This window comes from Phytophthora parasitica (assembly GCF_000247585.1).
Source record: "Phytophthora parasitica INRA-310 unplaced genomic scaffold supercont2.4, whole genome shotgun sequence".
Classification (NCBI taxonomy): Eukaryota; Oomycota; class Peronosporomycetes; order Peronosporales; family Peronosporaceae; genus Phytophthora; species Phytophthora nicotianae.
This window is the reverse complement of record NW_008648990.1, coordinates 601,462-624,261: the sequence shown is the minus strand read 5'-3', so window position 1 is coordinate 624,261 and position 22,800 is coordinate 601,462. Positions and strand designations below refer to the sequence as shown.

The 22,800-nt window shown below is 51.6% G+C and overlaps 7 protein-coding genes across 8 annotated transcripts; 5 read left to right on the top strand and 2 right to left on the bottom strand.

Annotated features, from left to right (window-relative positions):
- Positions 1-4,869: 4,869 nt before the first annotated feature.
- On the bottom strand, positions 4,870-5,607 carry PPTG_03172 (hypothetical protein; the record flags this gene model as incomplete). Its single annotated transcript, XM_008895850.1, has 2 exons — positions 4,870-5,197; positions 5,267-5,607. The coding sequence occupies 2 exons, from the start codon at positions 5,605-5,607 to the stop codon at positions 4,870-4,872; spliced, it is 669 nt and encodes a 222-aa protein (XP_008894098.1).
- A 627-nt stretch (positions 5,608-6,234) lies between these two features.
- Positions 6,235-6,663, top strand: PPTG_03171 (hypothetical protein; the record flags this gene model as incomplete). Its single annotated transcript, XM_008895849.1, has 1 exon — positions 6,235-6,663. One exon carries the CDS (start codon positions 6,235-6,237, stop codon positions 6,661-6,663), a length of 429 nt encoding a protein of 142 aa, XP_008894097.1.
- A 34-nt stretch (positions 6,664-6,697) lies between these two features.
- On the top strand, positions 6,698-9,716 carry PPTG_03170 (hypothetical protein; the record flags this gene model as incomplete). The annotated part of the gene is made up of 2 exons (XM_008895848.1): positions 6,698-7,873; positions 7,920-9,716. 2 exons carry the CDS (start codon positions 6,698-6,700, stop codon positions 9,714-9,716), a joined length of 2,973 nt encoding a protein of 990 aa, XP_008894096.1.
- A 5,639-nt stretch (positions 9,717-15,355) lies between these two features.
- Positions 15,356-15,940, top strand: PPTG_03169 (hypothetical protein; the record flags this gene model as incomplete). Its single annotated transcript, XM_008895847.1, has 2 exons — positions 15,356-15,375; positions 15,613-15,940. The coding sequence occupies 2 exons, from the start codon at positions 15,356-15,358 to the stop codon at positions 15,938-15,940; spliced, it is 348 nt and encodes a 115-aa protein (XP_008894095.1).
- A 51-nt stretch (positions 15,941-15,991) lies between these two features.
- PPTG_03168 (hypothetical protein) lies at positions 15,992-16,267 on the top strand (the record flags this gene model as incomplete). The annotated part of the gene is made up of 1 exon (XM_008895846.1): positions 15,992-16,267. The coding sequence occupies one exon, from the start codon at positions 15,992-15,994 to the stop codon at positions 16,265-16,267; it is 276 nt and encodes a 91-aa protein (XP_008894094.1).
- A 222-nt stretch (positions 16,268-16,489) lies between these two features.
- On the top strand, positions 16,490-21,311 carry PPTG_03167 (hypothetical protein). The gene is made up of 2 exons (XM_008895845.1): positions 16,490-16,644; positions 16,706-21,311. Exon 2 carries the CDS (start codon positions 16,708-16,710, stop codon positions 20,980-20,982), a length of 4,275 nt encoding a protein of 1,424 aa, XP_008894093.1. The 5' UTR covers positions 16,490-16,644; positions 16,706-16,707; the 3' UTR covers positions 20,983-21,311.
- Positions 20,976-22,687, bottom strand: PPTG_03166 (the record flags this gene model as incomplete). 2 transcript variants are annotated; one of them, XM_008895844.1, is made up of 4 exons in its annotated part: positions 20,991-21,051; positions 21,106-21,604; positions 21,673-22,327; positions 22,396-22,687. In XM_008895844.1, 3 exons carry the CDS (start codon positions 22,685-22,687, stop codon positions 21,118-21,120), a joined length of 1,434 nt encoding a protein of 477 aa, XP_008894092.1. In that variant the 3' UTR covers positions 20,991-21,051; positions 21,106-21,117. The 2 variants fall into 2 exon arrangements, with proteins under 2 accessions (XP_008894091.1, XP_008894092.1); XM_008895843.1 differs by having other exon boundaries at positions 20,976-21,604.
- Between the last annotated feature and the right edge of the window lie 113 nt (positions 22,688-22,800).

The following is a 22,800-nucleotide window of genomic DNA, read 5'->3' as shown; positions in this document are numbered from 1 at the left end:
TCCGAGTTTTTGCTTCCCTATGCACATGCCAACTACGGTCTAGACTATATCTTCCAACAAGATAATGCCAGCATCCACACCTCAGCCCGCACTAAGGACTTTTTTGCGGACCAGGAAGTCAAGGTGCTCGACTGGCCGTCTAAGTCACCCGACTTAAATCCTATTGAAAACCTAGGGTCAATAATGAGCCGGCGCGTTTACAGGAACGGTAAGCAATTCGACAAGGTGTATGATCTGAAAGAAGCCCTATTCGAAGCTTGGAATTCCATCCCTCTCGCTTTGCTGCAGTCACTGGTAGAGTCAATTCCGCGTCCCTGCTTAGCGGTTGTTGCCGAGAAAGGAGATAGAACGACTTACTAAGCTTTAAATATACTTGATTTTTGTATAGTCTGTACTGTCCGATCTGATCTGTCGTGGAGCTGAAAGTGGAAAGTTGTATTGGAGGTCTCCCACAGCGGCTGAATATGCGCTCGTTAGCGCTACTAGGCTTTTCCTACTGTCAACAACTCGCATATATCTAAATAGTATGGCCTAACTCGCAGTATTGACGGCGCTAGAGCACCGTAAGTGGGTGTCCGATGTGATCTGTCGCGCAGTGTATACCTGGGAGATATCTGTTGAATATCCCTGGATGGGAGCGATGCTCTTTAATGTTTTAGATTTTGTAACTTGATATCGTCGAAGAGTGAGTCACAAACCTACATACCAATCCATGCAGAGGGCCTCGTACAATTACAGCTCAAGCAGGACACTCCTGCGATGCTGAGCTCACCACTCAGTCACGTTCTGTTTCAAAAGGTAGTGTGCACTGACAAACCTTAAGCACGTCACAACTAACCAATCAATGCTGTCAACGACCGTAAAATATTCTTGTTAGAAGCTGCCGCGAGTACTCTGTCGACAGATGGCAAGAGTGATATTGCGGCGAGCTGGGGGATCGAAAGACTTGTGCCGTACGTCTTGGTTTTGTGTTGCGATATCCTGGTGGCGGTTTCCAAACTCAGTCGAGGCCAAACAGCTCGATGCAGTGGTGGCTCTGGCTACTAAATACCATTCATAAAGAAGCATTCACCTGAGTACAAGTACGTCCTTGCATTAAAAAAAATTCATAGTTCCTATCCCACCTTTAGTGAAGGATTTCAACCCGAGATATGATTCATTTCGGGAAAAGGTCCCATCACTGAATAAATTTCCACAACGGTACTAGTACAGACGATCCCCTAAGTAGTCATAGCGTTGGGAGCTACCAATTTATTCCTGTCTAAGGGTATTCCTATCCACGAATGTACTATAAAATGGATCCGAGTACCTTCAGTTTGGAACAATGCACAAAATATACTAATTGAGAAGACTGATGTAGCTCGTTACTGGCGATTCCCCATGTTTTGTCTCACCACACACCTCCTCTCTAGCCCAGCCAGAGCCAGTCCACATTACACTCACCAATACTCAACGACTGCTGGACAAATATGCTGGCACCATTCTCACATAGTTTGTCCCAAACAGAGCTAGATGCAAGGGCTCACAGAATCTACGGTCTTCCTCTGGTTCGTTACAAGCAACGATATGGATATTGATACGCTGAAAAGCACTGGACTCACTTCCGATCTCGCAGTTGGCCACCAAATCGCGGCACGAGGCGTGCGCCAGGCTACACCCGACCAGGTACTTGCCAGTTGGGTTTCGTGGAGTGAAGATGGTGTTGCCGTCACAGGTGTGCAATTAGAGTGAAGGTTGAGCACATTTCCGTGATCCCAAAGTTTGAATCACGTCCAAAGTAGCCAAAGATCTTCATCAGTTCAACATTCGGATCGTGGCAGCAACAATGCTCTTGTGCAGTTATGAATTTTCCATAGTTAAGCACCCCAGAATAGGAGTATTTGACTTCAAATGCATTCCATTTTACGTTTGAGGGGTGAGAGGGAATAATATCGTGGGTTTGTATGTGACTGGTCAACGGGAACCTCTAATTTATTGCTGTTGAGGGAGTATACTATTTCTAGGGATTACTACCGAGGGGATCGTCTGTTATACGTGGAGTGGAAGTCGAAGGATCGATGGAAACTGGCTCAAGGAGCTTTGAAAGCTTTTGTTTGGACCAGAAAGCATAAAGGATGCACTGGTGTTGTACCCAGCTTCCATAAACAAGCGGTTAGGGGGGGGGATCAAAACGTGTGCGGCTACATAATGATTTGACATGACGTGAAACGGCTTTTTCCCAAAACAGGGACCACATTTGGCTAATATTCCCAAAGTAGGGACCAAGTCTCAATGCAGGGACCTGAAACCAATTATAATGTGGACCACTGACAGATCAGAATCGAAGAGACACCCTAAAGAGCGACAACAACTCGTCCTTGGAACACAGCTCTTCGGTCAGCAACAGTTCCACTGCCAGTGCCTACAGCACCACCGCTAGTAATTCTTCTTCTTCAACAGCATCGCACCGCAGACAACAACAACTACAGCTCCGCCGTCGACGACAGCTCCTAAGTTGAACAAGTACAGCGCCGCATCTAGTAACTGCCGCTTCTCCAGCAACTAGAACCCGGTAACCAGCATCTACTCATACTCCACCGACCACGACTCGACCGTCAGCATCTAGCATCTACTAGCACTACCGCCAACAAGAATTGCAACGCTTCAAGCCACTACAGCTCCATTATTCGACGACAGACCAGTCTTCTTCAGCGACAGCAGCTCTGTCACGAGCTACTACACGGGATAGGCCTACACCCTTTCGAGAGCACCCGCGATTGTCAGTTTGTATACTCTCGTAAATCCATCAGCGTTGACGTATCACTCCAGTCGACGTCTAAACATGTGTAAACAGTAAATGGTTAGATTGTTGTACTTCATTAAAAAGTAGAACCATGTAGACATCTTGATTTCAAATAATATAAATATATAATACTTTGAAGTGTATTATATAATGTGATTAAAGATTCACGCTGCGTATCATCTCATTATATGCTCTAATTTAAGTATGGTGAATTACGGGAGTTTGTTACAGGAGCCTCTGTTAAGACAAAATAAGTCCCAACGAAAGTCGGTCGCTTGTACTACTTTGATCATCACCATATAGTGACGGGGCTTCGGCAGTCGCCACCGGAGGCAAAGGCACCAGCCTTGCTATCAATTGGTCGTTTGATTCGTCACTCTCGTTTGCATGCCGCCGACATGTGTGCTTGTTGTGGCCAACTTCACTGCCGTTCTTGCATCTGTACGTTGACTTTCTTGTATTAGAGTCTTCGCCAGTACTTGCTATTCTTCTTGTGATGCGTCGGCCAGCTTGTTTATAGTACGGTGACGGAAGCACAGGACTGTCCCCGTTATCGATATCTCGGACTGGCAATGACACGGCTTTCCCCCCGAAGGCGTCCCTATATGACGAAACTAGATAGCTCTTGTGAAAGGCCAGTTTTGAGGGTTCGATGTCTCCTCGTTCCTGAAATGCTGCGATAATGTGGCGGCACGCGATCCGCATTTGGTCGAAAGTAGTACAAGTGCAAGACAGAGGATCCATTTGCACTTGAATAGCCCTAGAACTGCCAGTATACAAAACGTAGGGCATTGAACGCGATAACCGGACCACCAAATATTGCCCTGATAGGTTCTTTTCTTGTTCCCAAAGTTTTTTTTAGCGTACGGCGTCAAATTGCGATGATCTTTTTGCGACTCCTCTAAGTTTCTGTTACGTTCCACCAGTCGCTCCATTTCGACCACTGCAATCAAGTACAATGCATTGAACGGGGCAGATGCCCTAATGCCATTATCCAGCCTAGCGTTATTCTCACTTTCAACAAAGTTCGAGGACCTCCACTCGGACACAGAAAAGAGCCCGCCATTCCTCGGAGTTGTAATTATCTGTCATCACACTATTAGCGTCCGATCCACTAAGATTATTTCCAGGCCATAATTAGGAACGGGACGACCGTCATTGTCAGATACTGTGTTAGACTCAGGACAATGATCATTTCCAGCTTCTGCACTCTCGCCAGTAGAACTGTCGCCTTTTTCACAAAGCGATAAAGATGAACGCACGTACGTTGACATGTTGGCATGAACTGTCCACCTCCATGGATTAGTTTGCTTGACGTATCGAAAAATCCGTTTACCGTATTGTGTTTTTAGTTCTTCCATAGCTGCCTTAAATTATTTGCGAGTCGAAGCAGATTGTACCTTCCAACTTGCGTTTTCAAAATCGTTGCCGGTCATTCTGCAAGCTCTTCTGATATTCCGCATTATAATCAGAGCAGGTAAACATGCCATTTGCCGCCCGTTAGGTTCGGCAACAGAGGCACAGAAGTCATTGTGTCGAGTGTTGAGACTCGAAACCGACATCTACGATCCATTGGCCTCCTTCTTCCGCGTAATTGTCACTTTCCAATCACACCCTTGCCCACTGCACATGTACGTCTTGCTTTTTCCACCTGAGTTGTTTTCTTGATGCACAACTTGTTTTCATTGTACATGTAATCCTCGAGGTACTCCGTTGCACACTTAATGGATTGAAATCGTTGATGTTTTTCAAGCAAAGAAGTCCCGTTCCGCGTTGAGGGAGCATAACTCGCAAGAATTCGAGACTGGCTGCACGTTCACGTTGAAAAAGTGGACTAAGTGCTGATGATTCGTTTAACGAACTGATCTGCTTGAGCTCGGCCTCGACTTCTTTGAGCTCTTCTAGTAATGATGAGATACGTCTCTCTTTGAGCTGAATTCGATCAATCTATCAATGAAACGATCAGGAACTTCCATAATAAACAGGTAAATGCCAAAAGTAATGTTCAGACCGTTTTTTGTTGAGAGGGGCATCAAAGTTGCCACTAGGGCTAGCTGAGCTAAGCTAAGCTTACCTATCCTTGGTTACTATGGGCTCTTTTCTTTATGTGAGCGGATGTATGAGGGCTTGAACATTCTCCCAGGCCACAATTCGCATTCAACTTCTCCCTTATCTTCTCGAAGCTTGAGCGTCTTGCGGTTCTGCTCGTTCTGGGGGTTGGTCTTGCATCTCTTTCGATAATTTCGGATCACCTGAGAGCCCTTATCCTTTGCCCCGCAGTACTGGCATGTGACATGCTTGAGGAGGGTGTTTTGAACATTTTCAGGGGCCGTGAGTGCGGCCTTGTAGCTGAGGTAGCAGTGCACTCGGTAGTTAAGCTTCTCGAACGACACCCCATTATGAACCAGGTCACCCCTGAAAAGCACGCAGTAGCCCACTGGAATGTCGACGACGATCGACTTGTGTCATCTCTCGCTGAAGCACCCTGGGAAGATGCGCATCTTGGTTCCTTCTTGGAGCGCTACAAGCGCTAGCAGGTATCCCAGTAGGCTCTTGGCTCGAGCACTAGCCAAATCCTCGTTTGGAAAGTCGGTATGGGATTCTCGCCCGGTGCCACCCGGTTTGGACCGGAGGAAGTTGAAGCGCGTTGGGATCCAGTCAGGATCAACCATGTTGGCTGTCACCTTCACGGAGGCTCCGAGATCCCACATCGCCGGCGACATTCCGGTAGCCGTGCTATCTCTGCTGATGAGTAGCACGCTGCGAAAGTCATCATTGACGACGTCATCCACGGGGTTGACATACCGGTGAAGGTAGTATTTCATCTTAACATCAATATAATATGCATTACACAAAATACGTATAATCCTTCTAGCCCGGTATAACCTCCTTTAAAAAAAAAGAAATGAGCTTCTGATCAACAACAAAATTTGTTGTCAATCAGAAACTCATTTCTATTTTTACTGAGCATTTAATACTTAACTAAGTAATAATATTAAGAAACTGCTAACTGGTAATCTTTACGATCCTCTTATCAATTACGCGCTTGCAAACACGGGACTAATCCGAGTATGAAGGAAAAAATACACTATGATGATGGCAGATTTCTATCGCTGCTTCGCTGTGCTTTGATTATGGCCACCTCTAGGTCAATATTTCAAAAACAAATTACTATATACTGATCTCTCATTTTTCACGGCAAGAACTCGAAAATGCCTTCTTTGAGTTTCTGGTACGTCTTCAAAAGATGAGTTTTGGTAAACTTTAAGGATTACTGCCACTTCAACGTGCTACGGATGAGAAAAGGTTGACGCCAATATTAATATGTATTAACACACTAGTCATATCTCTCGACATGTACATTTGACTTCAACTCTGCTCGCTTGGTATTAGTTTTTGCCTCATTTCTAAACTTTTCATTGAGTCCTCAAGTGCAGCTAAGCAGGAAAGTAATGGAGCCCAACGCACCTTCACCAACCGAGACGAAAAAGCTCGGTTTCGAGTCCGGTAAAGCCCTCATGGCTGAGGGTCCGCAAGTCCTTCACGAGTACATGGCCTCCAAGTTTGGAGCTGCTATGGGTCGTGTCATGCCTCAGATGGACGTGCGGTTCAGCAACCTATCCGTCAGCGCCGACATCGTCGTGGTGGACGACCCGGGTGTCAAGCACGAGCTGCCGACCATCCCGAACACCATGAAGAAGGCGTTTGTAGGCCCCAAGAAGCGCGTCGTGTGCAAGCAGATCCTCAAGGACGTGAGCGGTATGTTCGCTCCTGGCAAAATCACACTGCTCCTGGGTCAACCCGGCTCCGGCAAGTCGTCTTTGCTCAAGATGCTAAGTGGGCGCTTCCCTATCGAGAACAACATCACCGTTGAGGGGTGATATCTCATTCAACAACGTACCGCGCGAACGCATGATGAAGCGTCTACCACAGTTCGTGGCCTACGTGAGCCAACGTGACAAGCATTATCCAGTTTTGACCGTGAAGGAGACGCTCGAGTTCGCTCACAAGTTTTGCGGCGGTGAACTGTCGAGACGAGGTGAAGAGCTGCTCTCGAAGGGTTCACCACAGGAAAACCTGGAGGCTCTTGAAGCAGCTAAAGCTGTATTCGAGCATTATCCGGAAGTCATCATCGAGCAGCTCGGGCTGCAGAATTGCCAGGATACCATTGTTGGTGATGCCATGACCCGTGGTGTATCTGGTGGTGAACGCAAGCGTGTGACGACCGGAGAGATGGAGTTTGGTATGAAGTACGTGACGCTCATGGATGAGATCAGTACGGGTCTTGACAGTGCCGCCACGTTCGATATCATCAGCACTCAGCGTAGCGTAGCTCACAAGCTGCGAAAGACCGTCGTCATCGCTCTGTTGCAGCCGTCTCCGGAGGTGTTCGCGCTGTTCGACGACCTCATGATCATGAACGAGGGTCAGGTGATGTACCACGGACCGTGCAATCAGGTGGAAGAATACTTCGAGGGCCTGGGCTTCTCGTGCCCACCCGAACGCGATATCGCCGACTACCTGTTGGATTTGGGTACGCCTGAACAATACCGCTACCAGGTGCAGAACTACCACACCAAGCAGCCTCGCAGTGCCGGTGAGTTCGCAGAGGCGTTCCGTGAGTCACGTATCCATCGGGAGACGCTCAACGAGCTGGAGGCTCCACACGATGAGGATCTGCTGCACAATGTAGCGGAAATCATCGACCCGACGCCAACGTTTCACCAGTCTGTCGTCGAGAATACCATGACGCTACTGCGACGTCAACTCATGGTGACGTACCGTAACACACCCTTTATTGTTGGTCGCTTGATGATGATTATCATCATGGGGATCGTCTTCTCCACCGTCTTCTACGACTTTGACCCGACCCAGGTTGCGGTAGTGATTGGAGTTCTCTTCGCTACCGTCATGTTCCTATCGATGGGTCAGTCGTCGCAGATTCCGACATACCTGGCAGAGCGAGACATATTTTACAAACAACGCGGAGCCAACTTCTTCCGTACCGGGTCGTACGTGCTGGCCACATCGGCCAGTCAGATCCCGTTGGCAGTCGTCGAGACCATAATCTTCGGTTCACTGGTGTACTGGGTCTGTGGATTCGTGTCGGAAGCGAAATTGTTCATCATATTCGAAGATCATCCTGTTATTGTCAAATCTATCCATGGGCATGTGGTTCTTCTTCCTGGCAGCTATCGGCCGCAATGGTAACATTGCAACGCCGCTGGGTATGGTGTCGGTACTGGTGTTCGTTGTTTTCGCTGGTTTCATCGTCACCAAGAGCCAAATCCCAGACTACTTTACCTGGGCCCATTGGATTAGTCCTATTACGTGGAGCCTCAAGGCTCTTGCAGTGAATCAATATCGCTCGGACCCCATGGACGTTTGTGTGTACGAAGGCGTGGACTACTGCGCAACGTATGGTCTCAAGATGGGTGAGTACTACCTGGGTCTCTTCGGTATGGATACAGAGAAGGAGTGGGTTGCGTACGGCATTATCTACACTGCGGCCATGTACGTGGTGTTCATGCTCCTGTCGTACTTGGCTCTGGAGTTCATTCGCTACGAAGTGCCTGAAAATGTGGACGTGTCAGAGAAGACGGTGGAAGACGAGTCGTACACAAGGCTAGAGACACCCACGAACAAGAACGCAGCTAATGGCACGGACGGCTATGTTGTCGACATTGACAACCGTGAGAAGAACTTCACCCCCGTGACGGTGGCGTTCCAGGACTTGTGGTACTCGGTGCCGGATCCGCACAACCCGAAGGAGTCGCTGGACTTGCTCAAGCGCATCAACGGTTTTGCCGTGCCCGGGTCGATCACTGCACTTATGGGCTCATCGGGTGCTGGAAAGACGACATTGATGGATGTGATTGCCGGCCGTAAGACTGGCGGCAAGATCACCGGCAAGATCCTGCTGAACGGCTATGAGGCGACCGACCTCGCTATCCGTCGCTGCACGGGTTACTGCGAGCAGATGGACGTGCACTCGGAGGCAGCTACCATTCGTGAGGCTTTAACCTTCAGCTCTTTCCTGCGTCAAGACGCCTCGGTCCCGGACGCCAAGAAGTACGACTCGGTGAATGAATGTATCGAGCTTCTTGGTCTGGGAGACATCGCCGACCAGATCATCCGTGGCAGCTCCGTGGAACAGATGAAGCGTCTGACGATCGGCGTGGAGCTGGCTGCTCAGCCGAGTGTGATTTTCCTGGGTGAACCGACAAGTGGTTTGGACGCTCGCTCAGCTAAGTTGATCATGGACGGTGTTCGCAAAGTGGCCGACTCTGGCCGTACCATTATCTGTACGATCCACCAGCCGTCGTCCGAAGTGTTCTACCTGTTCGACAGTCTGCTTCTACTCAAGCGTGGTGGCGAGACGGTATTCTACGGTAACCTGGGCAAGAACTGCCGTAACCTGGTCGACTACTTTGAGGATATCCCTGGCGTGGCCCCGCTGCCGAAGGGCTACAACCCGGCCACGTGGATGCTCGAGTGCATTGGTGCTGGTGTGGGCAACTCGGCCGGTAACCAGACCAACTTCGTGGACTACTTCAACAAGAGTTCGTACCGCCAGGTGCTCGACAGCGAAATGGCCAAGGAAGGAGTGACCGTCCCGTCGCCCGACCTGCCCGAGATGGTGTTCGCCAAGAAGCGCGCGGCCACGTCGGCCACGCAGATGAAGTTCGTGGTCACCCGTTTTTTCCAGATGTACTGGCGCACCCCGACGTACAACCTGACCCGTATGATCCTGGCCGTCTTCCTGGCGCTGCTATTCGGACTCGTGTTCGTGGATGCAGAGTACGATTCGTACTCTGGTTTGAACTCGGGCGTCGGGATGATCTTCCTCGCGACGCTATTCAACTCAGTGGTGGCGTTCTGTGAGAATCTCCGCAGATTCGTTGTCGTGTCGGCATGCACCTTTCTGTATTGAAGTTGCTGGCCTCTGTAAAGACCAGTGTGTGCGTGTTTTGGGGACCGTCACGGGTGTCGCCAGATCTGGTTTGGTCAGGCGTCAGGTATCAAGCAGTGCGGCTCGTAGTTGGCGAGGATGGCACGAAGATGACACGAGGCATCACCGCGCGGAAATGCAAGGTGAAGGATGTGCCTTGTGTGTGTGACATTGTCCATGGGGGGTTTTGGTGCCAGGTGCTTTCCCCCCAGTCTTCACGGACACGAGAAATACAGACTCACTTTTCAATCTGCTTTGTGCCCCACAAGTCCTTCTTCCTCCTCCAGTCTCCTCGCTCTACATCCCTCACGCACCCTCAAGACTCTGCTCGCTACCCCTCGTCTCCTTGGCTTGCACACGCACTAGTGACGGGAGCGCACGGAACCAAACGCTCTTAGGTTATGAGCCCAAGTCCGACAAGCCATGATGAACTCGAGTGGCGGGAACTCGCCACGCGCGCCGGCCCAAGGAGATGCACCAACTCAAGCTGACGTTGGCGCAGACATTCTGGGTGTCGCTGGCAATGAAGGTGGTCTCCGACTCTACGGTACGAGCAAGCCTCCCAAGTACGACGATGAAGGTGGCTTCGATCTGTACGAGGCGCTGTTGAAGTCCTACCTCATGCAACGGAAATGCTGGGGCGTGGTGGACGGATCCGAAACACGCGGCCGCGCTGGGGACGACGCAAGACGCGTCGGTGTCATCGACGGTGCGACGTTCGATGTGAAGAACGCGGTGGCCCGCGATGCTATTCTGCGTGGTTTACCGCCCAAGGACGCGATGAAGGTGTGCACGCTGCAAACGGCACGTGAGATGTGGACAGCGTTTGAGGCGGAGAAGACCAAGCGCTCGTTCGCTAATGCCCTCTAAATTCGCAAGAAACTGTACTCCGCTACCTACTCGGCGGACATGGACATGGAGAAGTACCTGGACGAAATGGAGCTGATGCGACGTCAGCTCCGCAACATGAACGATGAGATCTCCGATGACGAGATGGTGAAGGTGCTGCTTCAGGGAGTTGCGTATGAGTACCGCAACATCGTGCAGCTGTATGGCAAGGCTGTCCGCGAAGGAAATCCTCCGTCGCTGGTTGAAGTGCTCAACACGTTGCGCAGTGAAGCTGAGATCGACAAGCAGCGTCGTGAAGTGGTAAAGGCAGGAAAGGCCAAGCCCGAGGCAATCATGCAGATGCAGCGCAATGAATCGGCTGGAGACAAGCGGTCGAAGCAGCAAGGCGGACCAGGCAAGAAGAAATTCAAGGGCAACGGCAAGCAGCGCGAGACACGAGAGTGTTTCTATTGTAAGAAACCAGGCCACTTGAAGCGCGACTGCCGGGCCCTGAAGAAAAAGAAGGAAGAAGAAGCCGCGGCAGCTGCTACTTCAACTAGTGGCGATGTCAAGAACACGAGCAAGCCCAAGTCAATGTCCTTGATGCGCTGGGGCGGATCTAGAGCTTCCGACGGTGACGATGTATCGGCAATCAAGATGGTTCGTGTTGTGGATGCTGAATTTGACTCGAGTATTGCTGCTGTGCAGTACTCATCCTCGGATTGTGACGAATGGATGGTGGACAGTGGAGCTGCAGTGCATGTGTGCACGAGCTGGACAGCGTTTATGAGCATGCGGGAGGACACTACGTCTTTTATAGGCTGGAAAGGTGAACGCAGCACAAGCGAAGCTCGTGGACAAGTGCGTGTCTGTGTTGTTGACACTGCATCGGGTAATGAGGTCGTCCTGGATCTGGACGATGCTCGCTACGTTAGTGGAGGTGTCACGAACTTGCTGAGTCTGGAGCTCATGGAGCTCGATGGCTGGGTGCCTTCATATACTGAAGCCTCAAATCCTGCAAATCGACGTAAGGTACTTGAGCGTGGCGGTGTGCGACTCGAGATGTCAAAACGTGACGGTCACTATTGGTTGAAGACAAAACGTCCTGTGGCAGACTCTAGTATGTGCATCATGTCAGTATCTGATGGTGTGTCGGAGCTAATGAGATGGCACATGAAGTTTGCCCACCTGAATGGGCAAGCACTCAGAGAAATGGTGAGCAAGCATATGGCAGTCGGCATGGACGCATTGAAGTCAGTTGACTTTAGTGTTCCTCTGAATTGTATCGCCTGTCAGACTGCAAAGCAGAAGCGCAAGTCGTACAAGCGCCACGACAAGTGCAGCAAGGTCTGCTACGAGCGGCTGTCATCCGACGTATGCTATGTCGGTCTGGAGACTACTGGAAGACACCGCTACTTCCAACTTGTTCAGGACGAAGCGTCTCGATACACTTGGTGCTACCTGCTCATGCACAAGAGTGAGGCAGCACAGAATGTGATCAATTTGCTTTTGCAGTTGGAGAAGGACCATGTGATCAAAAGGTTCTCATGTGATCAGGGGAAGGAATTCGTAAACAACAAGCTGAAGAACTTCCTGACTGAGCATGGAATCCAATTGCTGACGACAAACGCCTATACGCCTGAAGAAAACTGCCTTGTGGAGAAACAAAACGGGAAACTACTCAACAAGGTGCGAGCTATACGTCAGGCAACGGGTATGCCAACAGCTTTGTGGGGTGAAACCCTTCTCTACGTGGTAGAAGTTGACAACATGAGTGCCACCAAGGCTGTCAGTGGCATGACTCCCTTTGAGAGACTTACAGGGATCAAACCGGACGTCAGCAACCTTCGTGTGTGTGGATGCGTGGCTTTTGCTCATGTGCCAAAGGTGAAGCGACCACACAAACTCAGTCCGAAAGCAATTCCAACACTCTTTCTGGGATACTCGGATTCACAGCTCGGCTATCGCCTACTTGACTTGCGCACGGGTGACCTGATTGAGCGTCGCGATGTGTCATTTCGAGAAGACATCACTGTTGATGGAAAGTACGTGCATGACTTACTGGCTAAACGCTATGATGAAGCACAACTGGAGCTACCTGTAAATGTTCCATTTGTTCGTCTTCCTGTGAATGCAGTACTTGAGCATGGGTCAAATCCTACAGACGTCGAACCTGAAGACGAGCCCATGGACGAGAATGACACTGATGTGTCGGAGTCCAGGCCGCGCGCTGTGAAACGATCTCGTGTAACTTCAGATGAGAGCAGTGATGACGACTATGAAGGACTTAGTTTCAGTGGGAGTCGTGGAACTGAAATTGGTCGTGGCGATGAACATGGAGCTGGCTTCGGTAATGGTGACGAACATGAAGAACCTGATTTTGATTATGGTGATGGCCACAGTGGTGGCGACGACAGTGACTCGCATGGAAGTGGTGGTGCTAGCAATTCGTCAAACTCGGGACAGCCAGCATCCTCTCGTGCATCGTCCCGTGCATCATCTCGTGGCGGTAGTACCGCTAGCAACTCGGGCAACTCGACCAACTCGACACATGCAACTGCATCCAGGTCCTCATCATCACCGTCGCCTCCTGCTCAACCACAGCTGAGACGATCTCAAAGAAACCGCAGAGCAAGTACATGGTACAGCCCAGGGACATATGCGATGGCGACGATGTTGATGCGGTGCATGCTAATGGGTGTGATCAGTGACGTCCTAACTCCTACGACAGTCCGAGAGGCTCTTGCATCGAGCCACGCTAACGATTGGAAACATGCCATGGACGCTGAATACAACAGCTTGATGAGCAACATCACCTGGGAGCTTGTGCCTCGTCCAAAATCAACCAAAGAAAAGCGGGTTAATGTGCTAACTTCGCTGTGGTTTTTGCGGTGAAACGAGATGCAAGTGGAGACGTGGATCGGTTCAAAGCAAGACTCGCCATACGTGGTTTCCTCCAGAAGTTCGGCATTGACTATTTGGCAACATACTCACCTGTCGTCCGACTTGAATCTGTCAGACTTGTGATGATTTTGGCACTCATGCTCGGTCTCGACTGTCAGCACGTTGATTTTGTCACGGCATTTCTAAATGGAGAGCTGACTGACGTGGACATTTATATGGAGCAGCCGGAGGGCTACAATGACGGGAGTGATCGAGTTTGCAGACTCCTCAAAGGCTTGTACGGCCTGAAGCAGGCAGCCAAGATCTGGAACGACACTCTACACTTGTACCTGCTGGAGCTGAAGTTTCACCAGTGTGCATTCGATGCAGGTGTGTACTATCGGCAAGGTTCTATCGGCATGATTTACTTGACTGTGTATGTGGACGACATCGTCATCGCAGCTAAGCGTGACGACATCGTGATTGTCGTTCGCGAGTTGGGTGCCAAGTTTGCGTTGAAAGACTTAGGGCGCGTCAAGTTTCTGCTTGGCATGGAAATCAATTTCGTTCCGGGTGTGATGGTCTGTATGTCACAGACGGCGTACATCGAGCGAATGGCAGTGCGATTCGGCTTGGAAAAGGCAAAGTCTGTCCGTTCTCCGCAGATGCACAACGAGCATATGCCTCCCATTGAGAGAAACAAGGCGCAGGTCAACGACGACAAGCTGCCATATCGAGAACTCATCGGGTCGTTGCAATATGTGGTGGCTTGCAAGCGTCCAGACATGGCGTGTGTCGTTCGTGCGTTAGGAAGATTCAATGGGTCATACACTCGTGAGAACTATCGGATGGCACAACGTGCGCTCCGATATTTGATCGGCACGAAGCACTTTGGGTTGGTGTATCAGCCAACAGGTGTGCAACCAGTGCTGAGTGCTTTCTCGGATGCAGATCACGCAATGTGCCCAGATACAAGCCGCTCAATCACCGGCTATGCGCTGAAGCTGAACGAGTGCTGCTGGATGTGGAAGTCCAAACAGCAGAGCAGGGTGACACGCAACACATGCGCATCGGAGCTCGTTGCAGTGAGCGACTGTGTTGACGATTTGGTGTGGGCGCGGCTTCTGCTTCAGGAATTAAAGCAGGAGCAGAACTTGTCCACAGTGTACTGTGAGAATCAAAGTGCAATCCGAGTCATTGAAAACAAGGGCAACACCAAGAAGGTGAAGCGCTATGCGAAGGAAGCTCGCATGATAGCCGAATTTGTCGAAGCCAAAGAGGTACAAGTGGTATACGTGTCAACCACAAGCAATGCCGCTGACATCTTCACGAAGGCTTTGGGGGCCCAACGCTTTGAGGTGCTCCGGGAAATGCTCAATCTACACGATGTGCAAGATGCGCTACGACAAGCGCAAGGGCAAATGGACGATTAGCGAAAGGCACGAGTGCCATCGCGGAATATCGTGGGCGAATCAGCACCTGCTGATGAGCGGAGTCTATGTGTGCATGTTAGCACACGTGGAGTGCAAGACACCGAGGCAACGGTTGAGCACTTCGCGGCCGTAAGCGGAACTGTTTGCGGAGCGGGCCGGTCAATGGTCTGCATGGTGTGCATGTATAAGTGCATGATGTCCGGTGCTATGACAGACACGAAGTGGGAGTGTGAGAATCTCCGCAGATTCGTTGTCGTGTCGGCATGCACCTTTCTGTATTGAAGTTGCTGGCCTCTGTAAAGACCAGGGTGTGCGTGTTTTGGGGACCGTCACGGGTGTCGCCAGATCTGGTTTGGTCAGGCGTCAGGTATCAAGCAGTGCGGCTCGTAGTTGGCGAGGATGGCACGAAGATGACACGAGGCATCACCGCGCGGAAATGCAAGATGAAGGATGTGCCTTGTGTGTGTGACATTGTCCATGGGGGGTTTTGGTGCCAGGTGCTTTCCCCCCAGTCTTCACGGACACGAGAAATACAGACTCACTTTTCAATCTGCTTTGTGCCCCACAAGTCCTTCTTCCTCCTCCAGTCTCCTCGCTCTACATCCCTCACGCACCCTCAAGACTCTGCTCGCTACCCCTCGTCTCCTTGGCTTGCACACGCACTAGTGACGGGAGCGCACGGAACCAAACGCTCTTACCTTCCAAAGTGTGTTACCTCTGTCATGTGCCGAAAGCGCCTCGTTCTACCGTGAACGCGCGTCTCAGACGTACAACGCCTTCTGGTACTTCCTGGGCTCGACACTCGTAGAGATTCCGTACTGCTTCTCCAGTGGCTTCCTCTTCACGTTCGTGTTCTACTACATGGTGGGTTTCACTGGTTTCGGAGTATCGGTTGTGTTCTGGTTGGCGATCTCCCTCGTGGTGCCCTCTCAAGTGTATCTGGGCCAAATGTTCGCGTACGCGATGCCGTCGGAGGAAGTGGCGGCCATCATCGGGCTATTGTACAATACTTTCTGGATGATGTTTATGGGCTTCGGTCCGCCGACGTACGCGATTCCGTAGGGCTACACCTGGTTGTACGATATCTCGCCGCTGAGGTTCCCACTCGCCATCATGGAAGCGCTGGTGTTTGCCAACTGCGACGAGTTGCCGACGTGGAATGAAACCACGCAGTCCTATGAAAACGTCGGCTCAAAGCTTGGTTGTCAGCCCATGGAGGGCGCACCCGTGACAGTGGGGCATATCACACTGAAGGAGTACACGGAGGAATACTTTGGCATGGAACACGACATGATCCTGCGCAACTTCGCCATTGTGATCGGATACATGCTGCTCTTCCGCGTTGTGGCACTGCTGTCACTGCGCTACATCAACCGCCAGAAGAGATAAAGTGCGCACTCTCAGTTACATGCTCTTTATGCAGCCATTCATAATTCCATTGTTCATAACTTCACTTTTCAAAAAAAAAAAAGTCATCTGATAATGTAGCCATTTCCCTTTTAGCCAATCATCTGTCGTAACAATACCGGTAATCCCATCTCAACCGGTTAAACCTTTCACCATCACTCCTGCCCGCCACAATCCGCCTTGAGCGCAGGCAAAGCAGGAACCACGTGGAGCTCGCGTCCACCCTCCCAGTTCTCAACCCCCAGGGGCCGTCTCAGCCTATACGACGTGTGCGCGCGTGATCTCCAGTCCTTCGCCCCCTACATCGCGTCGGAACCGCTGCCACAGCGCTCAAATTGACGTCAAGACGAGCATCTAAGGTACATGACACCTTAGTTCGTTAGAGCGCACTATACCACTAACATACCTCTCACTCTGTAGTCATGTTCGGCCGCTTCTTTAAGAACAAGGAAGACGGGAAGAGCGGCCCCCCAGGCCATCAACGCCAGGGCCCTGCAGCCGACGAGCCCCCCGCCGGTGGAGGTTTCTTCAATCTACCGCCTCCAGTGTCCAAGCCTTATAATGGCCAGAGTTCTACCGTCCCCAGTAACCCCGTGGGAGGAAACGCAGCTACTGGAGGGTACCCTGCTCCCTCAGGTTACAGCTCCAGTGCCCAGGAGAATAACTCCATGACTGGAGCCCCAGCAGCTGCGCCTGCCCCCGACATGTTCGGTGGCATGTCGGTAAGGGCTCCTCCTGCCAACAACAAGGCTGGAAGGTATCAGTCTCAGACTCAGAATCAGACTCAGTATGGAGGCTATGGAGCTCAGCAGAGTTCGATGCCGCCTACGCAGCCTGGTGGTAGTCTGTTTAGTGGTCTGGATGTGGCCCCTAGTGCCCCAGCACCGTCAATACCGGCACATGAGGAGAATGTGGCAGTGACGATGCCGACGTATGGAGAGCAACGGAAATCCACCAGAAGCTCCGGTTCATTCAACTACCTTGATGTGGCAGGTTCAAAGACTTCAGACCCGTTGAATTCCTCGCAGTATTCCCGTACAAGTGCGACTAGCAGCACAGGAACGTCGGCATCGAGATCGAGCTCGAAGGTGGTGAAGAAGAAGAAGAAGAAAACGTTCCGTCCTGGCTTCGGTCGACAGCTGTCAGACGAGTCCGCAGCAGCGTTACAACGTGGAGACTTGAAGGAAGACGACGTCATCCAGCAGCATCGCGAAGGGCGACTCATGTCGGACCGCTCGGACAGTTCACGGAGCTCCCGTAGTGCTACAAACCCTACAGATTTGGCTCACTTGTTGCCTCCAGTGAAGTCAGGCTCTGTGTTACAGGGCCTCACGGTTCACAAGGGAAGTACCCCTTCCGGCGGCGTGCTAGCTGGCCTTACAGTCCACACATCGGCGTCTCCTTCGCCGTCTCCAGCGAAGCCTGTGGACTCGGAGTCCGGCGGTAATGGAGTTTTATCAGGTCTAAGTATCCACAAGACTCCAACCACTGAAGACGATACGAACGAGTCTGCTCCGGTGGAAGAACCTCCTGCTCCTGAAGTGTACAAGAAACCAGCTCCTGTGGCACCTGCAGCCCCTCCGACCCCAGAGGAGCGGTTGTTTAACACTCTACGCGACTTCCACGAGAGCGCCGTGAGCTTCCGCCAGCTCACAGTGAAGCAAAATGAAGAGGAGAACCGACTTCTGGAACGTAAGGCGCAGCTCGCGAACCAGTTGACGCAGTACGAAATGGACTTACGGGACGTTGAAGCGCAGCAGCACCACGCGTGTGAAGTGGAAGACTTTGAGAAGGCAGACGCGTTGAATGCGACTATCAACAGTGTGCGGCACTGCATTACGCTGACTGAGAGCGACGTACGCAAGATGGACAGTGAGCTGGTCGCGTTTGTCAAGGCCAAGGAGAAGGCGTTCGCCAATCAACTCAAGAGCACGCGTGGCACTTTACGCGAGCTTGAGAAGTTCCGTGAAGACCAGGAATCCGAGCGTACCGTTGTGCGTAACGAGTACAAGTTGTACGAGTCGAACCAGACGGAGCAGCTGCAGTTCGAAGCTGAACGCATCGACACGGAGATGCACCACGTGTCTGTGAGTCTGGAGAACGTCGTTGCTGAGAAGTCCGAGATCGAAGCCACTATTGAAGGCCAGTGCAGCTCAGAGTTTGCCATCCAGGCGCAGCTTATGGAGGAGAAAAAGGCGGTGGAAGAAGAAGTGCGGGAGCTGGAGCGGAAGCTGAAGGAGAAGCTGGAGCGAGTCCAAGAGATCCAGGCGTCTATTGACACAGCACAGAGGGATATCGACACTGTTCGCGGCCGCTACTCTCGTCAGCTGAAGCGCATTGCTGACCGTGAAGAAGGGATTAAGAAGACGAAAGCTGAAGTTGAATCAGACGGAGAACATCTCGAGCAGCAGCGGTTGGATTTCCAGGATAAGTTGAAGCAGTACGCAGAGGACATTTCAGTCATTGGCAAACGCATCGGCGCTGTGAAGAAGGAAATGCGAGCTGCAGCGTTGCTGGCGAACGTGCTGGAGGTGCAGGAGACTCGTCGTGAGCAGTCTATGATCCGCAAGAAGCAGCAGACAGCGGAACTCAGTTCGTTGAATGACGCGGCGGCGGTGGCGGAGCAGAGCTTCACGATGCTCAGCAACCAGCACGAGGAGCTGGAGAAGTCCATGTCTATCCACCGGAACGCCATCGCGTCAGCAGAAGCAATGATTCCACGCTTGGAGCAAGAGAAGAAGGGCGCTGCTGCTCAACGGAACTTCAAGGAGGCAGCTCGGATCTCCAAGGACATTAAGGCGCTGGAAAAGGATCGCTCGACTGCAGAAGAAATGGTGGAAGTGGTGGAGATGGAGCTGCAGGATCTGAAGGAACGAATCGCTAAGCGTGAAGTGGAGTTTGAAGAGAAGAAGAAGGAGCTGAAGGAGATGGAGAAACATCTCGAATTAGCGACGTTGCAAGAGCTCTGGAAGGAGGCCAAGCACTTGCGAACAGCTCTGCGGAAGATCGAGAAGTGTAAGAGCGAGGGTGAGGCTGCAAACGATGGGATCGACTTCCGGTCGTCAGCGATGCTGCTGGTCCAGGCCGAGTACGACGCGTGTATGCTCCAAGTGGAGACTTTGGAGAAGAAATATGACGTCTCTGACCCCGCCAAGGACGAAGAAGTGGACGATGACGACGACGAGTCCATTGATGGCGAAGATAATGAGGAGAGCGACCACGTGTCGATTTCACGCTCGAGTTTGACAGGTAAAGCGACGGACATTGATGGATCGGACGTGGATGTGGAGGCTCTTGAAGATAGCAGCTCTGCGCTAGAGGAGATTGCTGCACAATTGGTTGAGCTGGAATCGCAGATTGAGAAGGCTACAGAGAACGAGGACTACGACTTGGCAGCCAGACTTGACGAGAAGATCGAAGACTTGAAGGAACGCCAGCAGGCTATTGAGGCTTCGATCTCTCAAGAGGTTCGTGAAACTGAGTCTGTTGAACATGGTGAAGAAGAGGCCACCAATCACGATCACTTGGAAGAGGAAGAGGACGATGCGGAGGTGGAATACGCGCACGAGGAGATGGTTAGTCCGGTCTGTGCTGTGCGAAGTCAGGACGAGTTGACGCAGTCGTTGGAGACGATTCAGCTGCGAACTGTGATGCTGGAGAAGCAGATCAAGTTGGCGACCGAAAACGAGGACTATGACACAGCCGCCGCTTATGACGAGGAGCTGCAGTCTTTGCGAGAAGAGGAGAAGGACATCTGTGCTCAACTGGGCTCTGCCGTCCCGACTGATGTGACCGCTTCGAGCATGTTCGGAGGACTCGACGTTAAGACCGACAGCCCTGCTGACGCCGCTGAAAGCCAGGAATCAGAGCATGAATCACCAAAGGAGGAGATTGCTGAGCCAGCGACAAGTGGATCACTGTTCGGTGGACTTCAGATGAGTAATGGCCCAGCCACTGAGAGCCCAACGGATATTCCGACTACTGAGTTGGCTGTTGATGCGGAGAATGAAGTGGCCGAAGCTGAAGAAGCAGCCGCAAAAGCAGAAGTCCTGTCGCCTACGTCCTCGTCTGATATGAAGGACTCGTTCTTCGGCACTCCTGAGGTCTCGAATCCCTACGCTAGTCTAGTTGCGCCGTCTGCGTCTGGATCGCTGTTTGGTGGTCTACAAGTGAGTGGGAACTTCCAGGTTAGCTCCTCCTCGGTGTCTTCGCTTGAGAAGGCAGATGAGGACAAGGACGATGACGATGTGGACACGAACGCTGCACCTGTTGACAGTGGGGACATGTTTAATGGTTTGCAGCTAAGTTCAGGCCCTGGCGACGTAGAGAAGGCACCGACGGAACCTGTTTCAGACGCTCCGGGGGACATGTTCGGTGGTTTGCAGTTATCTAGCAGCGCTGTTGGTACGAGTTCATCAGAACCTGCCACTGAGACTGCCAGTGATATGTTTGGTGGACTGCAGCTTAGTAGCAGCGCAGTCTCTGCGTCTGTTTCGGCCCCAACAGAAGCATCCAGTGACATGTTCGGCGGTTTACAGCTCAGTGACAGCGCAGTGGCTGCATCGACCGAGACTGAGGTGGACGCTGTAAAGGAGTCCGATGACGACTCACCAAAGAACGAGGGAGATGGCCGCATGTCAATCCACGAGCTGTCGGAGCACAATGACAAGGACGCTGTATCAGAGGCGCAACCGTAGACGCGTTTGTATGGACACGTTGCTGTATTGATGTGCGCAAGAAATCCCCCCAGTAGCCTCGGCAAAGAACTGGCAAATATACGAAGATAATAGGGAGTCAATAGGGTGTCTACGTGAACTTACACAGTAACCAAGTTACACGCCTTTATGCTGTTCCAGGAGAGAAGGTGACGCCGGCGTGACGATCCCGAATGTTCCTCCTCCTGGTGCTGGTGTGCCAAGTTCCAGTTGAATAGCAGCAGCTAACGGTGTGTACACGGACGCTGGCGGCCTGTGTAGGAACTGCTGACACACTAACCCACTGGCCAATGCGATGAGGTTGAGCGTCAAACTGAGCGTTGACTTGGTGAGTTCATTGAGCATGACGAACGAGCCGATGGAGAAGGGGATGGCCATGGCAAGCAGTAACCCTCGATCCGAGATGTTGACCTTGTATGGCCGCACCAGTGTAGGCATGGTAAACCGTAACCTCACGACGGCACAGAGTTCTGTTACACAAGCCAAAGAGGACAGGAAATTGTCCACGCCAAGGATGACGTTGAAGTCAAATAGCGCCATGAACACGATGATACCGTAAGATAAGAGGATGGCACGACGAGGTACTCCATTTGAAGCTGTGCGTCTAAAAACACCGTAAGTGAATTAGAGTCAAATTACGGGACAATTAAGAGATTAGAGTAGTGAACGTACTTGATGAAGTAGTTCGGAGCAAGACCGAGATCGGCCATACCGGCCAGCAGGAAGCCGTTCTTGGTCATCTTGGCGATGTAGACCCCGAGGTTGCCGAGCAATGCGCAGCCGAGAAACCAGGTACGTAGACCCGGGCCGGAAATTTTCTCGGCGATCATGGGGTAGTAACCATCTCTCCATAAGCTGTACGACGGCTTGTTGACCCCCGACGCTGCAAGGAACGGAACTGAGTACGTGAGAGCCACTAACCCGACAGTGAGCATCATGGCCCGCGGATACGTTTGTCGAGGCGAGTCGATCTCACTCGCATAAGCTCCAGCCGCGTCGAATCCACTGTAACTCCAGTACAATACACTAATGAGTTGACTCCATTGTGGAGCAGCACTGACGACGAACCAATTGGCCGGATTGATCTGAGGTACACTCACGACTACCAGTACAACGAATGGAGCGACCATTGCAAGTCCAAGTACTAAGAGGAAGCGGCCGACAGCATCGATACTGAAAATCGTCGGTAACATGAACACCGTTGCAACTGTAACTCTTACGAGGTACATCCAGGTAGGTACCATAAAGGAATGCAACTCGTGAGGCCCCTTTAACACTGCATAGACGGAATCTACCATGAGGCATGGGTAGATGGCATTGTCGATCACTAAAACAAAAATGAATCAATGTGTCAATGTTACAGATCCAAGTTTTCAATTTTGGTATCTTTCTTACCGCCTGAAACCCAGCTCCAATACCCCACGTGGAACCCCATACGGCGACCGAAAGCCTTGCCCACCCACGTGCAGAAGCTCGAATCGGTTGGGAATGCGGAGAATAACTCGGCGAATGACAATGCCAGCGGAAGACACCAAATAAACGGGAATACGAGCGTGGCCATGATACCCACAAACGGCCCACATGCGGCCACAATAGGCTCCGACCCCCACGGCCCGCCGCTCACGTTAAAGTACGTGATAAGTGCCAGACTCACCACGCCGAGCTTCTTGCGCCCCATTCCACCCATGGCCTTGCTGCAGTCTTGGAGTGGTAACTGGGGTTATAACGGTCCGAGAAGCAGTGAACAGGCACTAACCAATCAAGGCAGGGAATTCCCGGAACTGAAATAGACCCTGGCTC

Coding starts and splice junctions, on each gene's coding strand:
- PPTG_03167 (XM_008895845.1), top strand. CDS start 16,708: ATGTTCGGCCGCTTCTTTAAGAACAAGGAAGACGGGAAGAGCGGCCCC.